The sequence below is a fragment of the Lactuca virosa genome, chromosome 4 (genome assembly GCF_052849685.1).
Source record: "Lactuca virosa cultivar CGN04683 chromosome 4, Lactuca_virosa_CGN04683_v6, whole genome shotgun sequence".
NCBI lineage: Eukaryota > Viridiplantae > Streptophyta > Magnoliopsida > Asterales > Asteraceae > Lactuca > Lactuca virosa.
The window spans coordinates 22,272,170-22,295,787 of record NC_136429.1 but is presented as its reverse complement, the minus strand read 5'-3'; the positions used below and the strand labels follow the sequence as shown (position 1 = coordinate 22,295,787).

The following is a 23,618-nucleotide window of genomic DNA, read 5'->3' as shown; positions in this document are numbered from 1 at the left end:
TACTTTGATTTGAAGTTTAATTATAGCATTCAAGTTGATTCTTTTAAATTTAATTAGATCATTATACTTTGATTTGATTTTAATATGGTATCATAATTTAATTTGATTATAGTTATAACGTTGTACTATACTATGTTGCTATTAACGTCAATTTATATCGTAGTGTATGAGTTTTGATCCTATTAGCGTCAAGTAATCTTGAGTAGGGTTTGTATGAGATTGAGAGAGGTTTCGTTTGTGATCTTTTTAAGTGTCCGGCTTCGCAACGCAAGGTCCATAGACCCCGTTAAGCCATGATTTAGTGTCCTACACAATCCCGATGATTGTGCAATAGTGTTTTATCGCTTTGGTTCGTTGTTTAGCACTGTTAAGGCTAAGGAATATCAAACACATGAACTTTCCAAATGATGTTTTCTCATTAAAATAGCGAATTGTACAGTGATTACATAACGTAAACCCTAACATACAAGGGTTAATGGAGTTGACCGGTTTAACTTGTTGACTTTGTTTGACTTTGACTTGACCGAAATTTGATGGTTGTCACACTTTCACTCCATGCATGGCCTTTTGGAGCTTAAAAGGCCAAAAGGACATCCTATATCTTGCATGGGGATTTAATGGCCATAAAGTTTGCACGTTTATGCCATGAAAACCCTCCATGATTCCAGATCTGATGGTTCACCCACTTGGGACGTCCATAACCCAAAGGTCAAGCTCCTTGGACCAAAAACCTCATAAAATGATAATAAAGAGATCTAAGAAGTTACTAATCAAGTTTGATACTTGCTTACCAGAAAATGACGAGAATGAAAGGAAGTCTCTGGATCTACTAGCTTCTCCTTGAATCCTCTAGCTTCTTCTTCTTCCACAAGCTTCAAACACACAAAAATTCACTCAAAAATGGCTCACAAGCTCACAATTGCATTAGGGTTTCTGGATCTAGGGTTTGGGACCTGGAGGCTGTAAATGAGGCTGGCATAAGGGGATTAAGATGCTTAAATAGGGTGCAAAACCCTGAAATTAGGGTTTCACTCTGGCAGTCCTACTCGTCGAGTAGACTTCAAAACCCTTGTCCAAATCCATTTCGTACTCGACGAGTGTGGGGCCTCCAACTCGTCGAGTTCCTGCCTAAAAATGAATAAAATTATAAATTTAGAAAATACTAGGAACCCGGTGTTACAATTATCCCTCACTTGTCTTAGACTTCGTCCTCGAAGTCTGCTGCCTTGAATAACTCTGGGTAGTGCTCCCTCATCTCCTCCTCTGGCTCCTAAGTGCACTCTGAGCCCGTACGGTGCTGAAATTGCACCTTCACTAACTGAACAACCTTGCTCCTCAAGGTTTTCGTTTTGCGATCCAGAGTCACCACATGCCTCTCAATGTAGTTCAGGTTGTCGTCAACCTGGATATCCTCTAAAGGCACAATCGTGGAGTCATCCACTAAGCAATTCCGCAGCTAGGAAACATGAAAAGTGTTATGGATCTGGCTGAGCTCTGCTGGAAGATCCAATCGATACACCACCTTTCCCACCCGGGCTATAACCCTGATAGGACCGATGTACCTGGGGCCCAGCTTGCCCCGCTTCCTGAACCGGATGACACATTTCCAAGGTGACACCTTCAGGAGAACCATGTCGCCCACTTGAAACTCCAAGTCTGAACGACGCTTTTCGGCATAGCTTTTCTGCCGGCTTTGAGCAGTCCGTAGCCTGCTCCGGACCTACTGGATCCTCTCAGTAGTATTGAATACCATGTCAGTACTCTCCATGACTCTCTGGCCGACCTCGCCCCAACAGATTGGGGTCCTGCATTTCCTCCCGTAGAGCATCTCGAAGGGAGGTCGGTCTATGCTGGCGTGGTAACTGTTGTTATACGAAAATTCCGCTAACGGAAGATACGTATCCCAACTACCACCGAAATCCAAAACACATGCGCGCAACATGTCCTCGAGAGTCTGGATCGTCCTCTCGCTCTGCCCATCTGTGTGAGGGTGGAAAGCAATGCTGAAGTGTAAACGAGTACCCATCTCTTCGTGAAACTGCTTCCAAAATCTGGAAGTAAAACAGACGTCTCGGTCCGACACAACCGAAACTGGCACTCCATGACCTGCCACTACCTCTCGAATGTAGATCTCGGCTAGCTTCTCAGCCGATATACTCTCCTGGATCGGGATGAAATGGGCACTCTTCGTCAACCGATCCACGATGACCCATATCGAATCCACTCCACGATGACCCATATCGAATCCACTCCACGTGCGGTCCTGGGAAGCTTCGTGATGAAATCCATAGTGATATCTTCCCATTTCCACACGGGAATCTCTAACGGCTGCATCTTTCCGTGAGGTCACTGATGCTCGACCTTGACCTTCCTGCAGGTCAAGTACCGCTCTACGTACCATGCTATGTCCCGCTTCATGCATGGCCACCAATAATCATGGCGAAGATCCCGATACATCTTCGTTTCTCCGGGATGGATGGAGAACCTCGACTTGTGAGCCTCGTCCATCAGAACCTGGCGTTCCCCGCCATAGTAAGGAACCCAGACCCGCAGATGCAGGGTCAACAATCCACAGCTGTCGTAATCAAATGAGGCTATCTGGTCTACGATCCACTCACACTTTCGGCGCTCTTCCTTCATACCCTCGACCTACGGCTCCAGGATCTGCTCCAACAACGAGGTAACCACTGTCATCCTCACACATATGTCTCGAATCGGAGCTGCCACTGCGTTGCGGCTCAGAGCATCAGCCACCACGTTGGCCTTGCCCGCATGATAAAGGATCTCACAGTCATAATCCTTCACCGCATCTAACCACTGACGCTGCCTCATGTTCAGATTCGGCTGATCCACGAGGTACTTCAAACTCTTGTGGTCCGTGTAAATGGTACAACGAACCCCATAGAGGTAGTGTGTAACATCCCGACTTCCAGGTACAATATTTAATTATTTTTATTTCTTTTGACAGGGAAAATCGACGAGTTGGGGAGCACCAACTCGCCGAGTAGAGACTATTATGGCCGCGGGATTTTTTAGAGTCTACTCGATGAGTCGGAGGACACCGACTCGACGAGTAGGAGTTGTGCGAGGAAACCCTAATTTTCTGAGTTTGTGTCCTATTTAAAGGACCTTAAGCCCTCATTTCCGCCACCCTTGTCACTTTAGAGCTTTGTGAGAAACCCTAGACCAATTCCACTCGTTGTGTGTATGAGAGAGAGAGAGAGAGAAAGAGAGAGAGAGAGAGAGAGAAAGAGGGGAGATTAATTTGAGTGTTCTTTTGCATTTTTGGAAGGAGATTTGGAGAGCAACACGGATTAGATCGAGGAGGGACTTTGGATCCAGTGTTCTTCAGTGAATAGCTTATGTTTGGAGGTAAAAAGCTACCATCTTGACCATTTCTTTTGTTAGATCTCATTCTAGGGAGTTTTAGGATTTTCTCTCATCCATCTTTTGGTTATTGAGTCACTTGAACATGTCATGAGATTGAAACCTCAGATCTGGACTATAGGAGGTCATTTGAGCCCAACGATCCAAGATTTATCAAGCTAAAGGCAAGCCTTTTTGCATTAAACCCTATAATAGAGGTTGTTTTGGCATTTCGAGCCCTAGGTACCATGCATGGACGTAAAGCTTGCAGCTTTACGTGGTATTTCAGCCTTGGGTAGTTAGATCTAGAGTTTAGGAAAATATTTTTGCTTAGAATCGACTGAATGAGAATTGGTCAAGAGGGACTCGACGAGTGCATGACCCAACTCAACAAGTCTGTTAGGGTGTTTCCCCGATAGGTTGGACGTGCTACAACTCGACGAGTTGACGAGACAACTCGACGAGTTGAGTTGGAGTTTCCCCGATTCTTCTGAGGACAAGAGGGACTCGACGAGTCCCATAGGTGCACTCGACGAGTCACATAGGTGCACTCGCCGAGTTGGGTCATCAGGGACTGTTGACTCGAGTGTTGACTTCTGTTGACTTTTAGGGTTTGGTCAAGACTTGGATTATGGAGACCATGGAGGGGTAAAATGGTCTTTTACCCATTCCAAGAGTTAGAGCGAGAGGTTGACCGAATTTATTTAGATTTGAGGCTATAAGTGTTAATTAGAGATGATTATGACATGTAGGCGGAGATTAGACCGTTCGAGGGGTACGAGGTCTACTTGCTTGCTTACGAGGTGAGTCTTCTCACTATATTTACCATGAGTGGTAACTTGTGTGACCGGAGGGTCTTGTATGCTATTATTGAGTATTGTGATATCATGCATTATGTCTTTGTAATTTATGTTGTGTATTATTATGAGCTTTACTGAGTTAGGATCGGAGGGTCCAACCCTAGTTGTGGGACCGGAGGGTCTCCACTGAGACACATCGACCGGAGGGTCTTTATTGAGATATAGCCATGAGAGGCTAATGAGATGTGTGTGGTATTTTGGGGAACTCAGTGAGCTTTGTGCTTACCGTGTTATGTGATATGTGTTTCAGGTACTTCTCAGGATCGCGGGAAGGCGTCGGCTTGATTGTACACACGAGATGGAGTTATGTTTTGAGGATCCTGGATTTTTATTCAAACAATTATGGATTTGTGATTTTGATAATTGACATTTTGGGGTTTTTGAGAAATGTGTTAATGAGAATTATGTGTTTTAAAAAAAATGAAAATTTTGTTTGAAAATTTACGGTGTTACAAGTTGGTATCAGAGCCTTGGTTTGAGGGATTCGGAAGTACAATCAGCCAGAGCCCGAACGGTGATTTCCTTAAATACCATTACTTGATTATATTATGAGATACTTATGAGATGTTAGAGCTACATGCTAGAGGATTGGCTAGGTACTTCAGGAAATTAGAGCTAGAGTTGCCTGATTCATGATGCCTTAGCCTATGGGATGCTATTGATTGGTATTTGTTGAGTATTATGTATTGCGTCATTGGGCCTGTTTGTTTAGTCCATTTGTATAAACGAGTTGGGCCTGTCTACTCGTATTTAATTCTAGGGTTAGGGTATATAAGGTGCATGCATGCATCGTATTTTGACAACTCTGATAATATCTTTGTAACCCTATTTATGCCGCTACAGAAGTAATTCTTCATCGAGTTCTTCTGAGGCGTGACTATTAATCATTCAGCACTTGTTTGATCAATATCGTGTTCTTGTTCTTATCTGTTTGAATCTTTACGATCTTTAAGGTTTTATTTCCAACAATTGGTATCAGAGCAGGAGACTGTGTAATCTATACGCATCTCTTCTGTTTATAGAGTTTTAGGGTTTCCGTTAATATAGGATCTAACTCAGTCGTCTTCTTTGTCATTCCAACGGCTCAAAGAGATCTTAATATTACCCTATAAACAATCTTTGTTTACACGTCTGATTCATTACAGATATCAAAAGGTTTTTCACCATGCAGAACGACGATTCAAACATCAACTCCTTGAATATCTCAAGCAACATTGGATCAACAACCAGAATCCTGATTCTTTTTCCTCACGAATATGAAGTCTGGGCGATGCACTTTGAAGATTATGTTATAGGCTCGGAAGATAATGGTTATCTGATTTGGGAGGCAATCACTCTAGGTCCGTTTGTTCACACAGAGACCAAGAGAAAAATCAAAACCCAGAAAGATCTCAACCAACTGCTCCTTGATGTGAAGGACGTGCCTCAAGACAAAAAAGACAAACTCACAAGCAATATTAAAGCAATGAGAATCATTAGATTCGCTTTGCAAGCAGATACTTTCCGTCTCGTGAGCTCTTGTGACACAACGAATGCCATTTGGGATAGGTTAAGAGAGCTCTACTCCACAGACACAGATCTAGAGCATTCGACTCAAACGCTCTTGCTATCCGAGTTTGGCGAATTCATTCAAAAGCCTGAAGAAACACTGACTGCCACGTTCAATCGATATAATCATCTTCTCAGCAAAATTATGAAGCATGGAATAGGACGTGAACTGATTGAGCAAAAAGTCACATTCATGAACGGACTACGATCAGAGTGGAAGGCAGTAGTGTCAATTGTTAAAGCGCACGAACAGTTCAAGAACTATGCTCTTGCGAAGCTTGTGGGTATTCTGAAGGCACAAGAGTGTGAAGTAACGAAAGAAGCGAAGGTGGTCTCTGGAATGGGGTCTTTAGCCTTGGTTGCGAAGGGCAAGACAATGACTGATGACGGATCTAGATCAGATCACTCTGAGCATGAGCTCTCAAACGAAGATTTCGCTTTAATGGTGTCAAACCCTATGCGATTTGCTAGAAAGAAGTTTCCCTCAAGTAAAATTAGAAACTGGCAGGGAAGCTATAGCTCAGAGAAAGTGAAATAGGAGAACAGGAGTAGTTCTCAGAAAGAGGAAGAGAAGAAGGATAAAAAGTTGGTTGGTGACTCCTGATATGATTGTAACTATTATCATGGCAAAAACCATCTTGCCAAGGAGTGTATGCTGCGAAGGAAGAATGAGAAGAATGAAGGAGAGGATAAGGAAGCTTACCACTTGAGAAAGCTGGAGGAGATCAAAAGGAAGAAAACTAATGATAACTCTATGCCTGTGTTAGTTGTGCAGGAAAATATGGCTGAAGGCGAGTTTGGAGGAGTGGAAGTCTGGTCGACAGACTCCGAGGATGAAGAAGTTTGCAAGCCCACACACGGAAGGGCGTTCGTAGCAAAGGAAACAAGTTCGCATTTCTCAGGAAGATGTTTGATGGTGACTGGTGGAAGTTCGCAGATGGAGGAGAATGCTAGCGGAAGTGAGAGAAGGGACGATAGTTGTTTTACCGCACAACCTGTTTCAGAGTAAATCAATGAGTGCGAACAGTTGATCAATAAGGTAAATTCTATTCTCGAATCTGTTAATATTCCTGTATCTAGATATGAAACTGAGTTAAGCGACTTAAAATTCACCTTTTCAAGTATAAGCGATAGTTTAAAGAGAACCCGGTGATCAATTGAGCAGGGCTACATCCAAGAGTGATGAGAGACGTATGTGGATTCAGAAGATCGAGTCGGATTTGTCTAAGTCTAGGGATGAATCTATTTATTTGCAAAGGGATAATCTTATGCTTTTAAAACAGCGCAACATTTTTTGTTTAATTGCAAACACCTTTACTTTAATATCACTCAACTGCACCTTGATTGTGAAATTGTTATGAAAATCCACAAAATGATTTTGCCATTTCTCGAATTAAAGGAAGATGAAATAGACGCAGACTGCTACAAATGCGAATCTATCGTTTCGTCTGAAGAAACTTCTAATGCGTACAAATATGGACTTGAACGAATTGAAAATTACATTAAGTCCAAGGATCATAAAAATATGTTGAAACAAATTTTGGATGAGAATGATAAAGAGCAGATTAAATATGATACTGTGCAGAAATTTGACTCATTGAATGCCAAGTTGAGTTCAGAAAATAAATTGAATGTTGAAAACACTTCCGAATTCGATGAGGATAGTGATACGTGTGAAATCTCCGTAGAGGATGAGATTGACTGTTCGAAATTCATTAAAAACGAATATCAACCTGCGAAAGCTCTTATTTCTGAAAATTCAGTTGAGTTCGCAAGAATTTCTCAAAATAAACCAAAAGTTTTAAAAGAAAAAGCAACTATTTTTCCAAAGGTCCAAACTACTCCAAATCAAGTTTTTAAAGTTAATGGAGTGACCGAAACTCAAACTGTGGAATTAAAGTCCATTGTCGACGAGGATAACAAAGATGGTTGCGATGAGTTCTTCTGGTCAGCCCCAATAGATAATGCTGATGAAACTGTTGGCTTATCTGAAAGGACCTCATGGAAAGCGAAGGGAAGATACGTGGCTGAACCCGTAAACAATCGCTCAGCATTTAAAAAAGGTAGCCCAAGTGGTACCAAAGAAGTTCACAACAAATCCAATCAAGTGAAGAGCGAATCTGGTGTGGCAAAACCAAAACCAAATGTGAATATTCACAAGTCGTCTAAGCAACTTGCAGATCAAAAACGACAAAGAAATGAGTGATATAAAAGAAATCTCAATGAAAGGAAGCAATTTTGGCAATCCCAAAATTCTGGCTATGTTCGCAACGAAAGAAAGTTGAATCACAATGCGAAAGTACCTTCGCAGGTAAATCCCAGTAAATGTTTGCATTGATGCTCTCACGGTCCAAGAAACTCTCAGCAAAAGGGGACTCCAAAACCCTTCTTCACAAAGAAACCAATGGAGAGACCAAAGCCTTATCACTCTCAATCCACGAAGTCTACACCCAAAGATATCAAAGGCAAGGGAAAGCTAGTTTCGGAGCCGAAAGTTCCAACCAAGACAATGAATGCTAATCCTAAGGAAAATGAAAAGAAGTCCGTTAAGAATCAAGCTAACATCAAGCACAAATCTTCTGATTCTAAAGAAACGAACTTAAAAGATAACAAAATCAAAGTTTTTACCATCAAACGAAAAGATGAAACCACGCTCATAAAACGAACATATATGGTTAATCTTGACATTACGTTTCCTCTTTCTGTGAAAGGCTCACAAGGACCCAAGAAACTTTAGGTTCCTAAATCTGCTTGATTTTTGCAGGTAATTCTTGATGAACAGTTCGACATTGAATGGTACATTGACCGTGGTTGTTCGCGTCACATGACAGGAAGGAAGGAGGAGCTACGAGAGTTCAGGGTTCTTAAGGATGGTGGAAATGTAAAGTATGGGAATAATTCTTTTGGAAGAATAAAAGGGTATGGAATGATAACGAATGGAGACTTCTCAATTCGCAAAGTGGCTTACGTTGAAGGATTACAGCACAACCTTATCAGTGTCTCACAATTAGTTGTGGGGACAGGATTGAAGGTGTCATTTGATGACGAAGGATAAGAAATCATTGATAAGAAAATGAAGTCTGTTCTTCTGAAATCACAAAGAAAGGGTGAGATGTATCCGTTAAATCTAAACCCAATACAAGGGAAGCCATCCATTTTCCTGCTTACAAAAGCAAACTCAGACGAAAGTTGGTTATGGCATAGGCGTCTTTCGCACTTAAACTTCAAAGACATCAACAAGCTCGTTCTTGGTGATCATGTGCGACGACTTCCTCTATTGAAATTCGACAAGGATCATTTGTGTGCTGCCTGTGAGATGGGAAAGCAAAGTAGAAAAAGTCATCCAACTATCGTAAACACGAAATTCATCGAACCTTTGGAGCTTCTACACATCGACCTTTGCGGGACTTCTGCTATTAAAAGCGTTGGTGGTAGTAAGTATATTCTAGTAATTGTTGATGATTTTTCTCGTTTCACTTGGGTGTTCTTTCTTAGACAGAAATCTGAAGCAACGCCAAAGCTCAAAGATTTCATCAAGCAAATAGGGCTTCAACTGCGAAAGCTGGTTCGCAACGTTCGCAGCGACAACGGTCTAGAATTCAAAAACCAAGCGTTTGAAGAAGTTCTTACTGAAAAGGGAGTCGCACACAACTTCTCTGCTCCATACACTCCACAACAGAATGGCGTAGTTGAAAGACGAAACCGTTCCTTGTGTGAAGCCGCACGAACCATGCTAACGTTCGCATGTCTGCCACTCTACTTCTGGGCAGATGCTATCACTACTGCTTGCTTTACCCAAAACAGATCCATCTTCAATAATCGATTTTCTATTACTCCATATGAAATTTTAAATAATCGCAAACCTAATGTCAAGTTTTTCCATGTTTTTGGTTCCAGGTGTTTCATCTTCAACTCTAAGGAACAATGAATTAAGTTCGATGCGAAAGCTGACGAGGGTATATTCTTGGGATATTCACTGGCCTCTAAGGCATATAGGGCTCTCAACAAACGATCAAAGAAAATCGAAGAAACCTATTATGTCACGTTTGATGAGAACAATCTGAAGAGGATTCAGTCAAACGAAAGTCAAATACAAGAAATCTTTCCTAAGCCCAGTCCAACCGTTATCCCTATTTCCAACCTATATAAGGAGTTCATGTTACTGTTTGATGAACCTGAGAAAGCCATCACATCTGAAGTCAAGGCAGCTGATAACAAAGTAGATGAACTTAAGAAGATCATTGATGATGCTGTGAAAGACATGCCACAACAGCCACCCACTGCGAACATTCCTCAAGACACGAACACTACTCTCCAGGGGGAGAATTATGAATCTAGTTCACACTTTCAGGGGGAGAATGTAACACCTCAAAGCACGAATACTCCACTGCAGGGGGAGGGGTTGGCTTCACCTGTTCCTTATGAACCTCCTTCTGATGGAGATCGTTCACCTCCTTCAATGACTCATGAAGCTCCGTTCGCAGGCGATGATTCGATTCCTGAAGTTAATGAGTTCGCATCATTCGAGGGGGAGAATAAGGAAGCGAATGATGATTCGGACGCTCAATCCATTCAATCAGAATTTGAGGAAATTAATGCTGAACTAAATCCGTCCTTAGATCCCAATTATCCTCCTATGACTAAATGGACCCGAGATCACCTAAAAGCTCAAGTTATTGGTGAATCTTCTGCCGGTGTCCTTACACGATCCCAACTAAAAGCGAAGCAAACTGTACTATTTTCAAAAGTAGAATTTTTTATGTTTAACTCGTTTGTATCCAAGATAGAGCCCAAAACCATCGACACTGCTCTTGATCACTCAGATTGGGTGCAAGCAATGCAGGATGAACTCAATGAGTTTGAACGTAACCAGGTTTGGAGACTAATTCCAACTCCACCAGATGCATCAGTTGTTGGTTTGAAATGGGTATTTCGCAACAAGATGGATAAAGAAGGGAACGTGATCAGGAACAAAGCAAGACTTGTGGTCAAAGGTTATTGCCAAGAAGAAGGTATTGACTACGAAGAGACCTTCGCACCAGTTGCGAGGTTGGAATCCGTTCGCATATTCTTGGCATATGCTGCACATAAGAACCTGGAAGTTTTTCAAATAGATGTGAAGTGTGCGTTCCTAAATGGCGAACTAGAAGAAACAGTTTACGTGGAGAAACCACCTGGGTTCGTGAATGAAAAGTATCCTGACCACTGCTATATTCTCGACAATGCAGTCTATGGTCTAAAGCAAGCTCCAAGAGCCTAGTTTTCTTAAAATGTCCAAATTCAAACAAGGTTCGGTTGACCTAACCTTCTTTCTCAAAAAATAGGATGACCACTTGATGATTGTCCAAATTTATGTTGATGACATCATCTTCGGATATGCTAATCCCAGCCTAACAGCTGAGTTCAGAAAGTTGATGGAAACTAAATTTGAGATGAGCTCAATGGGTCCAATTAACTTTTTCCTTGGATTACACATTAGACAGGGACCGGAGGGAATTTTTATAAATCAGGAAGCTTACACGAAGACCTTACTCGCTAAGTTTGGAATGGTGGGAGACTCAAAGGCGAAGGTTCCTATGGCATTCGGAACGAAACTGACTCCTTCACTGGATAAATCAATTGCGGATATGACCCTTTATCGTAAGATGATAGGTTCACTAACAGCCAGTAGACCGGATATTATGTTTTCAGTCTGTTATTGCGCTAGGTTCCAAGCCAACCGTCGCGAACCCCATATGGCGGCGGTTAAGAACATTTTTAGATATCTGAAACGAACGTCATCTCTTGGAATTTGGTATTCTACGAACTTAGGGTTTTTCGTGCAAGAATTTTCAGATGCTGACCTAGGGGGATGCGGATTAGATAGAAAAAGCACAACTTGTGGATGCCAATTTCTTGATGGCAAACTAGTGAGTTGGAAATCAAAGAAACAAACGTGTGTTTCATTGTCAACAACTGAGGCTGAATACATAGATGCAGCTTCGTGTACATCCCAGGTCATTTGGATTCAAAGCTAACTTCGCGACTATGGTTTAAGTCTGAAAAGAATCCCACTTTACAGTGACTCCGAAAGTGCAATTCGCATTTGTCACAACCCAGTGCAACACTCAAAGACGAAACATATAACACTGAGGTATCGCTTCATAAAAGATCACATGGAAGATGGCAACGTCGAGATACATTTCGTTAGATCTGCTGATCAGTTAGCTGACATATTCACCAAGGCCCTACCTGAAACAACCTTTAATAGAATACTTCAAGGGCTGGGAATGATGGAAGCTGAATCTGTACCAAAACCACTTTTGCACTCATAAAGTTTCACTGCGAATCGGTGCGAACGTTCGCGGTAACTCACAGTTAACTGTTCATTTGCAGTGGTATTTATGGATGCGAATCGGTGCGAACGCTCTCAGTAGTTCGCAGAACACTGTTCATTCGTGGTTTGGTTTTTCATATCCTTTTGTACTTTTTGTATATTATTTCTTAATTTTCTTTTCTATTTGTATACTTTCTGTTTTTATTTCTTTTCAGAAATTCTCAAAAACCAAAAATATTTTATTTGTTTCTATTTTATTGTTTTTCAGAAAAATAAAATTACAAAAATATTTTCATCTTGTGTTTATTTTTTATTATTTTATTATTATTATTTTATTTTCACAACACTCAAAATTCCAAAATTAATAAATTCACACCAAGATCATGGAAGAAGATGTCCGCAATATCTATCAATTCGTGTGATGGGGCAGGTATAACTTTCTTTACTTAAGTATTAGCTAAGTATCCCTAGAAGCATGCTGATGCATGTTGACCTAAGCCTCAACGACTCGAATGTGAAGCCTTAATGAGTTGATACTACCAATCAATTCTTCCAAATCAGGCTGCTAATTCACATCAGTCATGAGCTACCTTACTCTTCTCACATTGAGTTAAGAGTTACATGCATGGTCACTTTCGCATTACAGAGGTACATTCGCTTTCTAATAACCATCTTTACATTTTTTATTGGTTCGACTGTCTTGAGGAGATCGTTGTATGTTCTGAGTTTCCAAGTTGTACCCTGGAGCCCAAGAGTATGGGCAAAGGAGTTGGCTCGATCTTTTACGAACCTTGGATTTGGAGTTTTGAGGTTGTGATGAGTTGATCGAAGCGTAGGGCTTCTCGTCACCCTTCCGAACAGAGAGTGTAGAGGAGCACTGAGATAGTGATCAATATGACAGAGCAGGTCCAGCAGGTCCGACAAAGGTTACTGACGGCCCAGAGTCGTCCGAAGAGTTACGCGGACCGACGACGTTCAGAGCTAGAGTTCCAGGTGGGAGATGTTGTCCTCCTGGAGGTATCCCCATGGATAGGGGTGATCCGATTCAGGAAGCGGGGCAAGCTGGGCCCTAGATATATCGGTCCTTTCAAGTGATCGCTCGTATGGGTAAAGTAGCTTATCGGTTAGAGCTGCCTGCGAAGTTGAGCTAGATTCGTAACACCTTCTATGTGTCCCAGCTGAGGAAGTGTGTAGCCTATGAGACGACAGTGGTACCTTTAGAGGAAATTCAGGTGGATGCAAGCTTGAACTACATTGAGAGGCCGATAGCGATCTTGGATAGGAAGATGAAAGTCTTGAGCAATAAAGATGTGCCCTTGGTTCAGGTTCAGTGGCAGCATCAGAAAGGATCCGAGTGGACTTGGGAGCCGGAGTCCGAGATGCGAGAGCAGTACCCCGAGTTGTTTCTGGAGGATGACTTCGAGGGCGAAGTATGATTCTAGTGGGGGAGAATTGTAACATCTCAGCTTCCAGGTACGATATTTAATTATTTTTATTTCTTTTGACAGGGCAACTCGACGAGTTGGGGAGCACCAACTCACCGAGTAGAGACTATTATGGCAACATGATTATTCAGAGTCTACTCGACGAGTCGGAGGACCCCGACTCGGCGACTAGGAGCTGTGCGAGGAAACCCTAATTTTCCTGGTTTGTGTCCTATTTAAAGGACCTTAAGCCCTCATTTCCGCAACCCTTATCACTTTAGAGCTTTGTGAGAAACCCTAGACCAGTTCCAATCATCGCGTGAGAGAGAGAGAGAGATTAATTTGAGTGTTCTTGTGCATTTTTGGAAGGAGATTTGGAGAGCAACACGGATTGGATCGAGGAGGGACTTTGGATCCAGTGTTCTTCAGTGATTGGCTTCTGTTTGGAGGTAAAAAGCTACCATTCTTTTTTTAGATCTCTATCTAAGGAGTTTGAGGGTTTTCTCCCATCCATCTTTTGGTTATTGAGTCACTTGAACATGTCATGAGATTGAAACCTCAGAAATGGACTATAGGAGGTCCTTTGAGCCCAAAGATACAAGCTTTATCAAGCTAGAGGGAAGCCTTTATGCATTAAACCCTATAATAGAGGTTGTTTTGGCATTTCGAGTCCTAGGCGCCATGCATGGACGTAAAGCTTGCAGCTTTACGTGGTATTTCAACCTTGGGTAGTTAGATCTAAGAGTTTGGGACAATATTTTTGCTTAGAATCGACTGAATGAGAATTGGTCAAGAGGGACTCGACGAGTGCATGAGCCAACTCGACAAGTTAGTTAGGGTGTTTCCCCGATAGGCTGGACGCGCTACAACTCGACGAGTTGACGAGACAACTCGATGAGTTGAGTTGGAGTTTTCCTGATTCTACTGAGGACAAGAGGGACTCGACGAGTCACATAGGTGCACTCGCCGAGTAAGGTCAACAGGAACTGTTGACTCGAGTGTTGACTTTTGTTGACTTTTAGGGTTTGGTCAAGACTTGGATTATGGAGACCATGGAGGGGTAAAATGGTCTTTTACCCATTCCAAGAGTTAGAGAGATAGATTGACCGAATTTATTTAGAGTTGAGGCTATAAGTGTTAGTTAGAGATGATTATGACATGTAGGCGGAGATTAGACTGTTCGAGGGGTACGAGGTTTAATTGCTTGCTTACGAGGTGAGTCTTCTCACTATACTTACCATGAGTGGTAACTTGTGTGACCGGAGGGTCTTGTATGCCATTATTGAGTATTGTGATATCCTGCATTATGTCTTTATGATTTATGATGTGTATTATTCTGAGCGTTACTGAGTTAGGACCGGAGGGTCCAACCCGAGTTGTGGGATCGGAGGGTCTCCACTGAGACACATCGACCGGAGGGTCTTTATTGAGATATAGCCATGTGAGACTAATGAGATGTGTGTGGTATTTTGGGGAACTCACTAAGCTTTGTGTTTACCGTGTTACGTGATATGTGTTTCAGGTACTTCTCAGGATCGCGGGAAGGTGCCGAGTTGATTGTACACACGAGATGGAGTTATGTTTTGAGGATTCTGGATTTTTATTCAAACAATTATGGATTTGTGTTTTTGATAATTGACACTTTGGGGTTTTTGAGAAATATGTTAATGAGACTTATGTGTTTTAAAAAAATGAAAAATTTGTTTTAAAATTTACGGTGTTACATAGTGTCTTCAAATCTTGAGGGCGAAAACTATCACATCGTGCGTCGGATAGTTAGCCTCGTGAGGCTTCAACTGCCTCGAAGCGTAAGCTATCACATGACCCCGCTGCATCAACACTGCACCCAATCCCGTGATCGAAGCGTCACAGTAAACTACGAAGTCGTTAATGCCCTCTGGCAAAGTCAGAATCGGTGCCTCGCATAACCGCTGTCTGAGAGTCTCGAAGGCTACCTGCTGCTTAGGCCCCCAACAAAATGTCACCGACTTCTTGGTCAGTCAGGTAAGAGGAACAATGATCTTGGAGAAATCTTGTATGAATATCCGATAGTAACCCGCTAGACCAAGAAAACTCTGAATCTCAGATGGAGACCTCGGAAACCTCCCACTGCATCATGGCCTCTATCTTGGTCGGATCGACCAGAATACCCTTCTGGTTGACAAGGTGCCCCAAAAACTGTACCTCGCGCAACCAGAACTCACACTTGGAGAACTTTGCGAAAAGTCTCTCCCTCCTTAACGTCTCCAGCACCTCCCTCAGGTGCTCCCCGTGCTGCTCCTGAGTCTTGGAGTAAACCAAGATATCCTCTATGAAGACTATCACAGACCAGTCCAGCATGGGTCTGCACACGCGGTTCATGAGGTCCATGAATGCAGCAGGAGCATTGGTGAGCCCAAACGACATCACTATGAACTCATAGTGACCATTGCGAGTCCGAAAGGCTGTCTTTGGCACGTCGTCGTCCCTGACTCGCATCTGGTGGTAACCCGATTGAAGATCAATCTTGGAGAACCAAAATGCACCCTGAAGCTAGTCAAATAAATCATATATCCTCGGGATGGGATAACGGTTCTTCATTGTTACCTTATTCAGCTCCCGATAATCTATACACATCCGATGTGACCCGTCCTTCTTCTTCACAAACAGGATCGGGGCTCCCCATGGCGAACTGGCCGGCCTGATGAATCCCTTGTCCAACAGCTCCTATAGCTGTATAGACAACTCCTGCATCTCGGGAGGAGCCAACCGATACGGTGCCTTGGCTATCGGAGCCGCACCAGGAACTAGGTCAATCCTGAACTCTACTTGCCTCTCCGGAGGCACCATAAGCAAATCCTCTGGGAACACGTCCGGGTAATCCCGTACGATCGGTACATAATGCACTGTCGCCTTACCCTTATCTCGGGTATCCATAACATAGGCGACATAACCTGCGCAACCCTGCTGAAGGTAGCGCCCAGCCCTCGCTGATGAACACATAGTCGGTCCACCTTGCGGCCTCTCACCCTGAATCACTAACCCTCCCCACTAGGAGTCCGAACTCTCACTAGCTGTTGCTCACAGTCGATCACTGCTCCATTGGGACTCAACCAGTCCATACCCACAATAACCTTATTCCCTCTTAGGGGAATGAGGAGCAAATCTACTGAAAACCGCTCGTTGAACAACTGTAGTGTACACCCCCGATGAACTCTGGCAACCCGCACGGTCCTATCATCTGCTATCTCTACATCCAGCGGACTGTCTAGCTCCCCCGGAGCTTCAACAAATCGCCTGCTAAGCGCGAGCGATACAAAAGATCGGGTATCCCCCGAATCAAACAATTCCAGAGCAGATATACCGTTCAATAAGAACGACCCTATAAGGAAACACATAAACATGAGTGACAATAAAATACAAATAAAGAGACAAGGAGAAGATAAACTTGTATGGGTAATTTGTGAGTACTTACTTGAGCTCGGCTGATTGCATGCGGCACACCCTTTTCTCTTTTCAAAGTTCTTTTTCTTTTTTCAAAATTCTTTTTATAAAAATGATTTTCTTTTGAAAATTTTCATACCTAGTCCTTAGTTTGAGTTCAGACACACCCGAGAGTGTGGGAATCCCTCAAACCAAGGCTCTGATACCAACTTGTAACATCCTAAAAATACGGTCCAAAAATTTCATTTTAAATCATTAATAAAACAATAGTTACCCAAACATCATATAAAAACCATAAGTCATGTATCTTAAAATATCATAAATATCTGTCAAACATATCGGAGTGTAAACATCCCCGGCTAAACAAATGGTGTCTGAACTGCAATCATCCCGAGCTCTTCCCCTTGCTACCGGAAGTACCTGAAACAAAATTGAAAACTGTAAGCATGAAGCTTAGTGAGTCTCCCCAAACTACCACATATCATACACATAACATGCAACTAGGAGATACGGGCCCCACCCACACTCAATGAGATACGGGCCCCACCCACACTCAGCTACTATGAGATACGAGCCCCGCTCACACTCAGTTACTATGAGATACGGGCTCCGCCCACACTCAGCTACTATGAGATACGGCCCCCACCCATACTCAGCTACTATGAGATACGGGCCCCGCCCATACTCAGTTACTAGGATATACGGGCCCCGCCCACACTCAGCTTGTCATGGAAATACATACAGGTATCACACATACACCAAGTATAACTAAGCATATAAATCTGTACCATATCTATGAGATACGGGCCCCGCCCACACTCAGCTACTAATCATATCACATATACGGGCCAACCTTGGTGCCTTAGACCCGTTTCTACTAAAGGAAACTCACCTCAATGTTGTCAATAACTGAAAGTTCGTACTCTGCAACCGGCTCTACTCACACCCTATACAGAACAACCTCTTAGATAACATTTTATACTCAACACCCCTTCACGGGTCAACCTTGGTCAAAGTCAAAGTCAAAGTCAAAGTCAACATCATGGGTTGACTCAACTCGCCGAGTTGGTCCATCAAGTCGTCGAGTTCCATGAATCATGAACCCTGAAATTGTGATCCCACTCGATGAGTTCTTTCACAACTCGTCGAGTTCCTCCTTTCTACATAATCAAGACTTCTCCAATCAACTCGTCGAGCCATCCTTGAACTCGTCGAGTTTTGCCTTTAACAGAATCGGGATGCTTCGTCCCAAATCGCCGAGTTCCTCTATGGAATCAATGAGTTCTTCAGTCTGTTAAGCCATCTTAATAGATTAAGCCCTTAATCTTCAGATCCAAGCCCTATGGTTCACCTATACACTGAAATTGTCCTTTTAAGCATAAAGTTTCCAACTTTACCTGTTAATACCCTTACTTGAAGAACCTAACTAAAACCCTAACACTTTAGGACCTAGATCTTGGTCCACAAGTCATCCATACTCCAAACTAAAGCATACAAACAGAGATCTAGACCCTAAACACTACATGAACAGGTAAAGCTTCCTCCTTTCACTCCATGCATGACCTTTTGGAGCTTATAAGGCCAAAAGGACATCCTATAGCTTGCATGGGGATTTAATGGCCATAAAGTTTGCACCTTTATGCCATGAAAACCCTCCATGATTCCAGATCTGATGGTTCACCCACTTGGGACGTCCATAACCCAAAGGTCAAGCTCCTTGGACCAAAAACCCCATAAAATTATAATAAAGAGATCTAAGAAGTTACTAAGCAAGTTTGAGACTTGCTTACCAGAAAATGACGAGAATGAAAGGAAGTCTCTGGATCTACTAGCTTCTCCTTGAATCCTCTAGCATCTTCTTCTTCCACAAGCTTCAATCACACAAAACTTCACTAAAAATAGCTCACGAGCTCATAATTGCATTATGGTTTCTGGATCTAGGGTTTGGGACTTGGAGGCTATAAATGAGGCTGGCATAAGGGGATTAAGATGCTTAAATAGGGTGCAAAACCCCAAAGTTAGGATTTCACTCTGGCAGTCCTACTCGTTGAGTTGAGGCTTCCAGCTCGTCGAGTAGACTTCAAAACTCCCGTCCAAATCCATTTCCTACTCGACGAGTTTAGGGCCTCCAACTCGTCGAGTTCCTGCCTAAAAATGAATAAAATTATAAATTTAAAAACATATTAGGAACCCGGTGTTACACCAACCTAAAAGAAACTTGTTATTATTTAGAAATATTACCAACTAGTTAATGACCTTGGACATTATTTCCAAAAGTCTCCCACTTTGACAAGTCGTTAACTTTTTAAGGTCTCAGTACTTCTTAAATAACTAACATAGAGTTAGTCATCCAATGCAACTACCAAACACTTGATCTTAATCAAGTTTAGCCATTGGATAAGTGATCAGTTATTCCGTTGTTCTAGATATTCATATGAACTTGAGATATGGATAATGTTCAATCCCATAGTTCAAAATTTTGTTTCGCGATAAATATTTCTGATGATCACATCTGACCTCTGAATTGAGCAAATCAATTTAGTCATCACTTAGCTATGCACATCAGATGTCAGTACTAAATCATCAGGGGGCCTAAGGATACTGCTTCTCCTATTAAGGTAGAAAGAACAAATAAATTTTGACTACATAGTTTTTGTCTGTTAGTCTAATCATACATGGACATGCCCTTTATGACTACCAGTTACTAATATCATTAGAGTACACCAATGTATAATAGATTTCACAAACAAAAACCCATATGCATCTCGATTTGAAGAATTAAATATATTATCGTCTTAGAATTACTCGTGACAAGATCCATGAAGTAATCTCTAAGTGAAAGTTGTTCGAATACTTAAAATCCTCATTTCAAGTACTCATGACTGTTATTGCAATGTCCAAATCAACTTGGCCAATCAACTAGTACTCATGGAAATCTTAAATTCAACTCCTGAGAGTACAATCGATTGTGGAGTTTTGAATATAATTAAATATTCTAGAAGTGAGTTCAAAACATGCAAAAATGAAAAACAATAATGAATAACAAAACTTTTATAGCAACAAATTCTCTTTATTAAGTCTCCACAAAATAAACATCAAAATGGTTACATCTCATACTATTATTCGTTTCTGAATTAAATAAAAAAAACACAAGTGGTTAAGCCAATTCTCCTGTAGATCTAATGTGTCAAGACTTTGTATTACTAATAGACTTTGTCGGTGACATTAGATTAGTGAATGGATCAGCAAGATTATCTTCCGATATGATCTTATTGACAATGATGTCGTCATATTTGAGCAACAATGTAATGATACTTCTTGAGTATATGACATGTGAGCTTGTGTGACTTAGGATCTATAAAACAAATACCTCGTTATGCGATATTTTTAAAAGAGTTATGTGATAAGAAAAAGAAGTTAAAAAACAATGAAACCATTAAAGTTGGCAAAAATATCTCTTCTATTTTGCAGAAAGGCTTACCTCCAAAATACAAGGATCCAAGAATTTTATTGATTCCTTGTAAATTGGGAAACCTTAATTTCTCAAGAGTCATGCTAGATTTAGGTGCTTCAGTTAATGTCCTCTCGTTTTCTATTTTTGAAAAATTAAAGTTTGGACCTTTAAATACAACCGAGACTATCATTTAGTTGGCTGACCACTTGACAATACACCTAAAATGTGTATTGGAGGATGTTCTAGTCCAAGTGAATGAACTAATTTTCCCGTTGATCTTTTCATTTTGGACTTGGGCAATATGGATGTATTCGATAAAAACTCAATCATTTTAGCAAGACCATTATGAAAACTGCTAAAACGAAAATTGATGTTTTTAATGGTACACTTTTTATGGAATTTGATGGTGAATGGTGAATTTTTAAGTAAACGATGATGATATTCCCACTGATAACTTTTATGTTAATTTCTAAATACCAACAGCCCTCTACATGAGGACTGTTGGGAGTTTTTTATCCAATTTGTGCAGGAAGTATTTTCAGACAATTTTTTTTAGTTTTAGAGCATCACAAGAGCTGAAAAGAGGTAAGCTTGGGGAGAAGATGATTGCTTTGAAGGGTACACAGAAAAGAAAAAAATTCAAAAAAACGAATACAGATTTGTCCGACAAAAATCTGAAAATTGTCCATTTTATTGTGCAAGTACCATATCCCAAAATTCCGCCACATATGAAAGGATCTAGAGTCAAAGAAAAAGAAGATGAGCTAGTAGCCAACGACTTTAAAAAAGGGAAGCTTCTCGGGAAGCAACCTGCATAGTTATTTTTCCATTTTCAATAAAAGTCGGTCGCAGCTCCAAGCAAGCTTGGGGAAATCAAGGGAACTTCTGAATTGCTGAAATTCAGATTTCTCGCAAGAAGGTTTGTAAAAAAAATCATATTTTTCTGCAATATATCAGATATAGTCTTTCCTAGCTACAAATTTTTATTTTTATATGTGATATTGAGCTGTCCATTCATTCTTTAAGTATTGAGGATAATGTTTCATTTTAAGATTGGAAAGGGGATTAGTCAAAATTTTGCGTAATTAAAAATTTAAAATTTTTTAGATTTTTAGTTTTTTTTTGTTTTCAGTATGTTTTTTGCATTACATAAAAAAATTCGAAAAAGTCCAAAAGCAAATATTGTCTGTTTTTCTGCATTTTATATAAAAAACAAAAAGATTTTTAATTTTAGTTTTATTTTCCGCAAAAAAATGGAAAAAAGGGAAAAACTAGAAAAAAGTTACACAAGATGATTAATCATTTACATTCGGTAGCTCTGTGAAGATGGAAAATAAAATTCCTAAAACGACAAGTTCTATAGTGGTAGGTGTAGCAACAATTTCCATAACTAGGGGATTGCAAGACATCGTAGGTTGCTAGGCCAATTGTAAAACAAAATAAATAGTATATTGAAACACTACGTAAGCAAAAATAAAATAGTCTTAGAACTAATTTCGTGAAACTCTTAAGTAAGAACCTGGCTCGTTAAGTCTTGATTCCACAGAACTCGGACCTATTTGTTAATATACGTTACCATTCGGGATAACAGAGAGTCTCATACCGTATTCACTCAGCCAACAAAAAATGAATAAATGAGCAAAACCATCATATATGAGCTCATCATGGGTACCAACTACAAAATCGGGTACCCAAGCAAGTCTTAAGTACTTAACCGAAGAAATCTCAAGAAATACTCGAAGACGATTGAAGAATCAAGAAAGAATATATATATATATATATATATATATATATATATATATATATATATATATATATAAAGAGAGAGAGAGAGAGAAAGAGAGAGAGAGATTCAATCAAGTTATATGCCACCTCAAAGTCAAATCTGGTGTACGCGAAGAACTGTGTGATATGGTATATTATGCTCTCGAAAAAGTGAGAGCATAGGAGCTCATGCCTCTTCGGGAGGGCTAACTGCTTCGGCGAAAGCTCATTTGTCGGGACAGAGTCTTTAAGGATGGGTCAGATCTAGTTTTCATGGTGAAGTTAAAAAGAAATGAAATTCTAAAATATGCTATTTTGTGAACAATGTTAATTAAGGTATAAAGTTTAAATAAAATTTATGGTTGGTTTATCTCTTTATTCCGTTTCAGGATCTTTCTGACCTTAAAAATTTGGGATACATGGAAGGTATTGAAGTAGTCGTCTAGGTAATGATTTTATTGGAGCTTCCTCGGCGTGAAGTTTGATCATGTGAAAAAATTGTGTGAAGTGTTTTTAGTTTCAAATTATTCGGTTTTTATTCTAAGTTCCTTTTTATGTCTTCTACATCTTTACATTTTGTTTATAATGTTTAATATTTGTAATACTTGAGGGCAAGTAAAGTTTAAGCTTAAGAAGATTTGTTAGATGTCATTTTATTTGTGCCTGCATTAGTTTAAATATTTTCAGCAAGTTTTTTTCGCCAAAATTCTTGTACTGCTCGTATTTTTATGTCGTTTTCAGGTATTTCGAGTGGAGCAGTGTTTTAGAAGCAGCTTGGATGCATTTTTGGAGCTTAATAGAGCTAAAACACCGGAGAAAGCTGGAACCTATGCTAAATTTGCTAAAACTGAAGAGTTTGAGTCTGAAACGTGCATTTTCTGAAAAACTTGATCGTGTTTTTCCTTTTCCGATTGTGTTTTATGTTGACAGCTTTTCCAAGCCAAAAATCAGTTTTTGAGACTTCGAAGCACTTACGTGATCATGTTTCTCAAAAAGCACGATTGTGTTTTTGGTAAATATATCCGGAATAGCAACTTACTTCATTAAACACGAAAAATGGTGGTTTTTGCTGAACGACAGGGCGCGCCTTCAGAAAGCACGACACGTACTGGTCGTGTTTTCCAAAAAACTCATGTCTGATGTTGTTGTCTTGCATATAAATACTCCCTTATCTTTTCAGTTAAAACAATAGATGACCAAAGACGAAAAAACCCTTTCCAAACAATTTTTCTGACGATTTTTTCTCTTTTCCATCAATTTATCAAGATTTGAAGATTTTGGATTAATTGTCTCGATTAGTTTTGTAAGATTTAGCTTCTTAATCTTTTTTTATTAGTTTTAGATCGTTTTTAGCCATGTTTGGATAAAACCATTGATTTCATTCTACAAAAGATCAGTACTTTTTATGTAATTAATCATGAGATTTGGTTTTTAATTTATGATCCTATTAGTGGTTTCAGTTT

General features: G+C 40.7%; 1 protein-coding gene across 1 annotated transcript; it reads left to right on the top strand.

The window, feature by feature from the left end:
- The first annotated feature begins 9,930 nt into the window (after positions 1-9,930).
- On the top strand, positions 9,931-23,037 carry LOC145104177 (uncharacterized). The gene is made up of 2 exons (XM_079041459.1): positions 9,931-10,929; positions 22,897-23,037. Exons 1-2 carry the CDS (start codon positions 9,931-9,933, stop codon positions 23,035-23,037), a joined length of 1,140 nt encoding a protein of 379 aa, XP_078897585.1.
- Positions 23,038-23,618: the final 581 nt, after the last annotated feature.

Excerpts from the sequence above, each read along its gene's own strand:
- LOC145104177 (XM_079041459.1), top strand. The coding sequence starts at position 9,931 with ATGTTACTGTTTGATGAACCTGAGAAAGCCATCACATCTGAAGTCAAG. Across the intron at positions 10,930-22,896 it reads ATGGCGAACTAGAAGAAACA|GTATTTCGAGTGGAGCAGTG; the intron begins GTTTACGTGGAG and ends TGTCGTTTTCAG.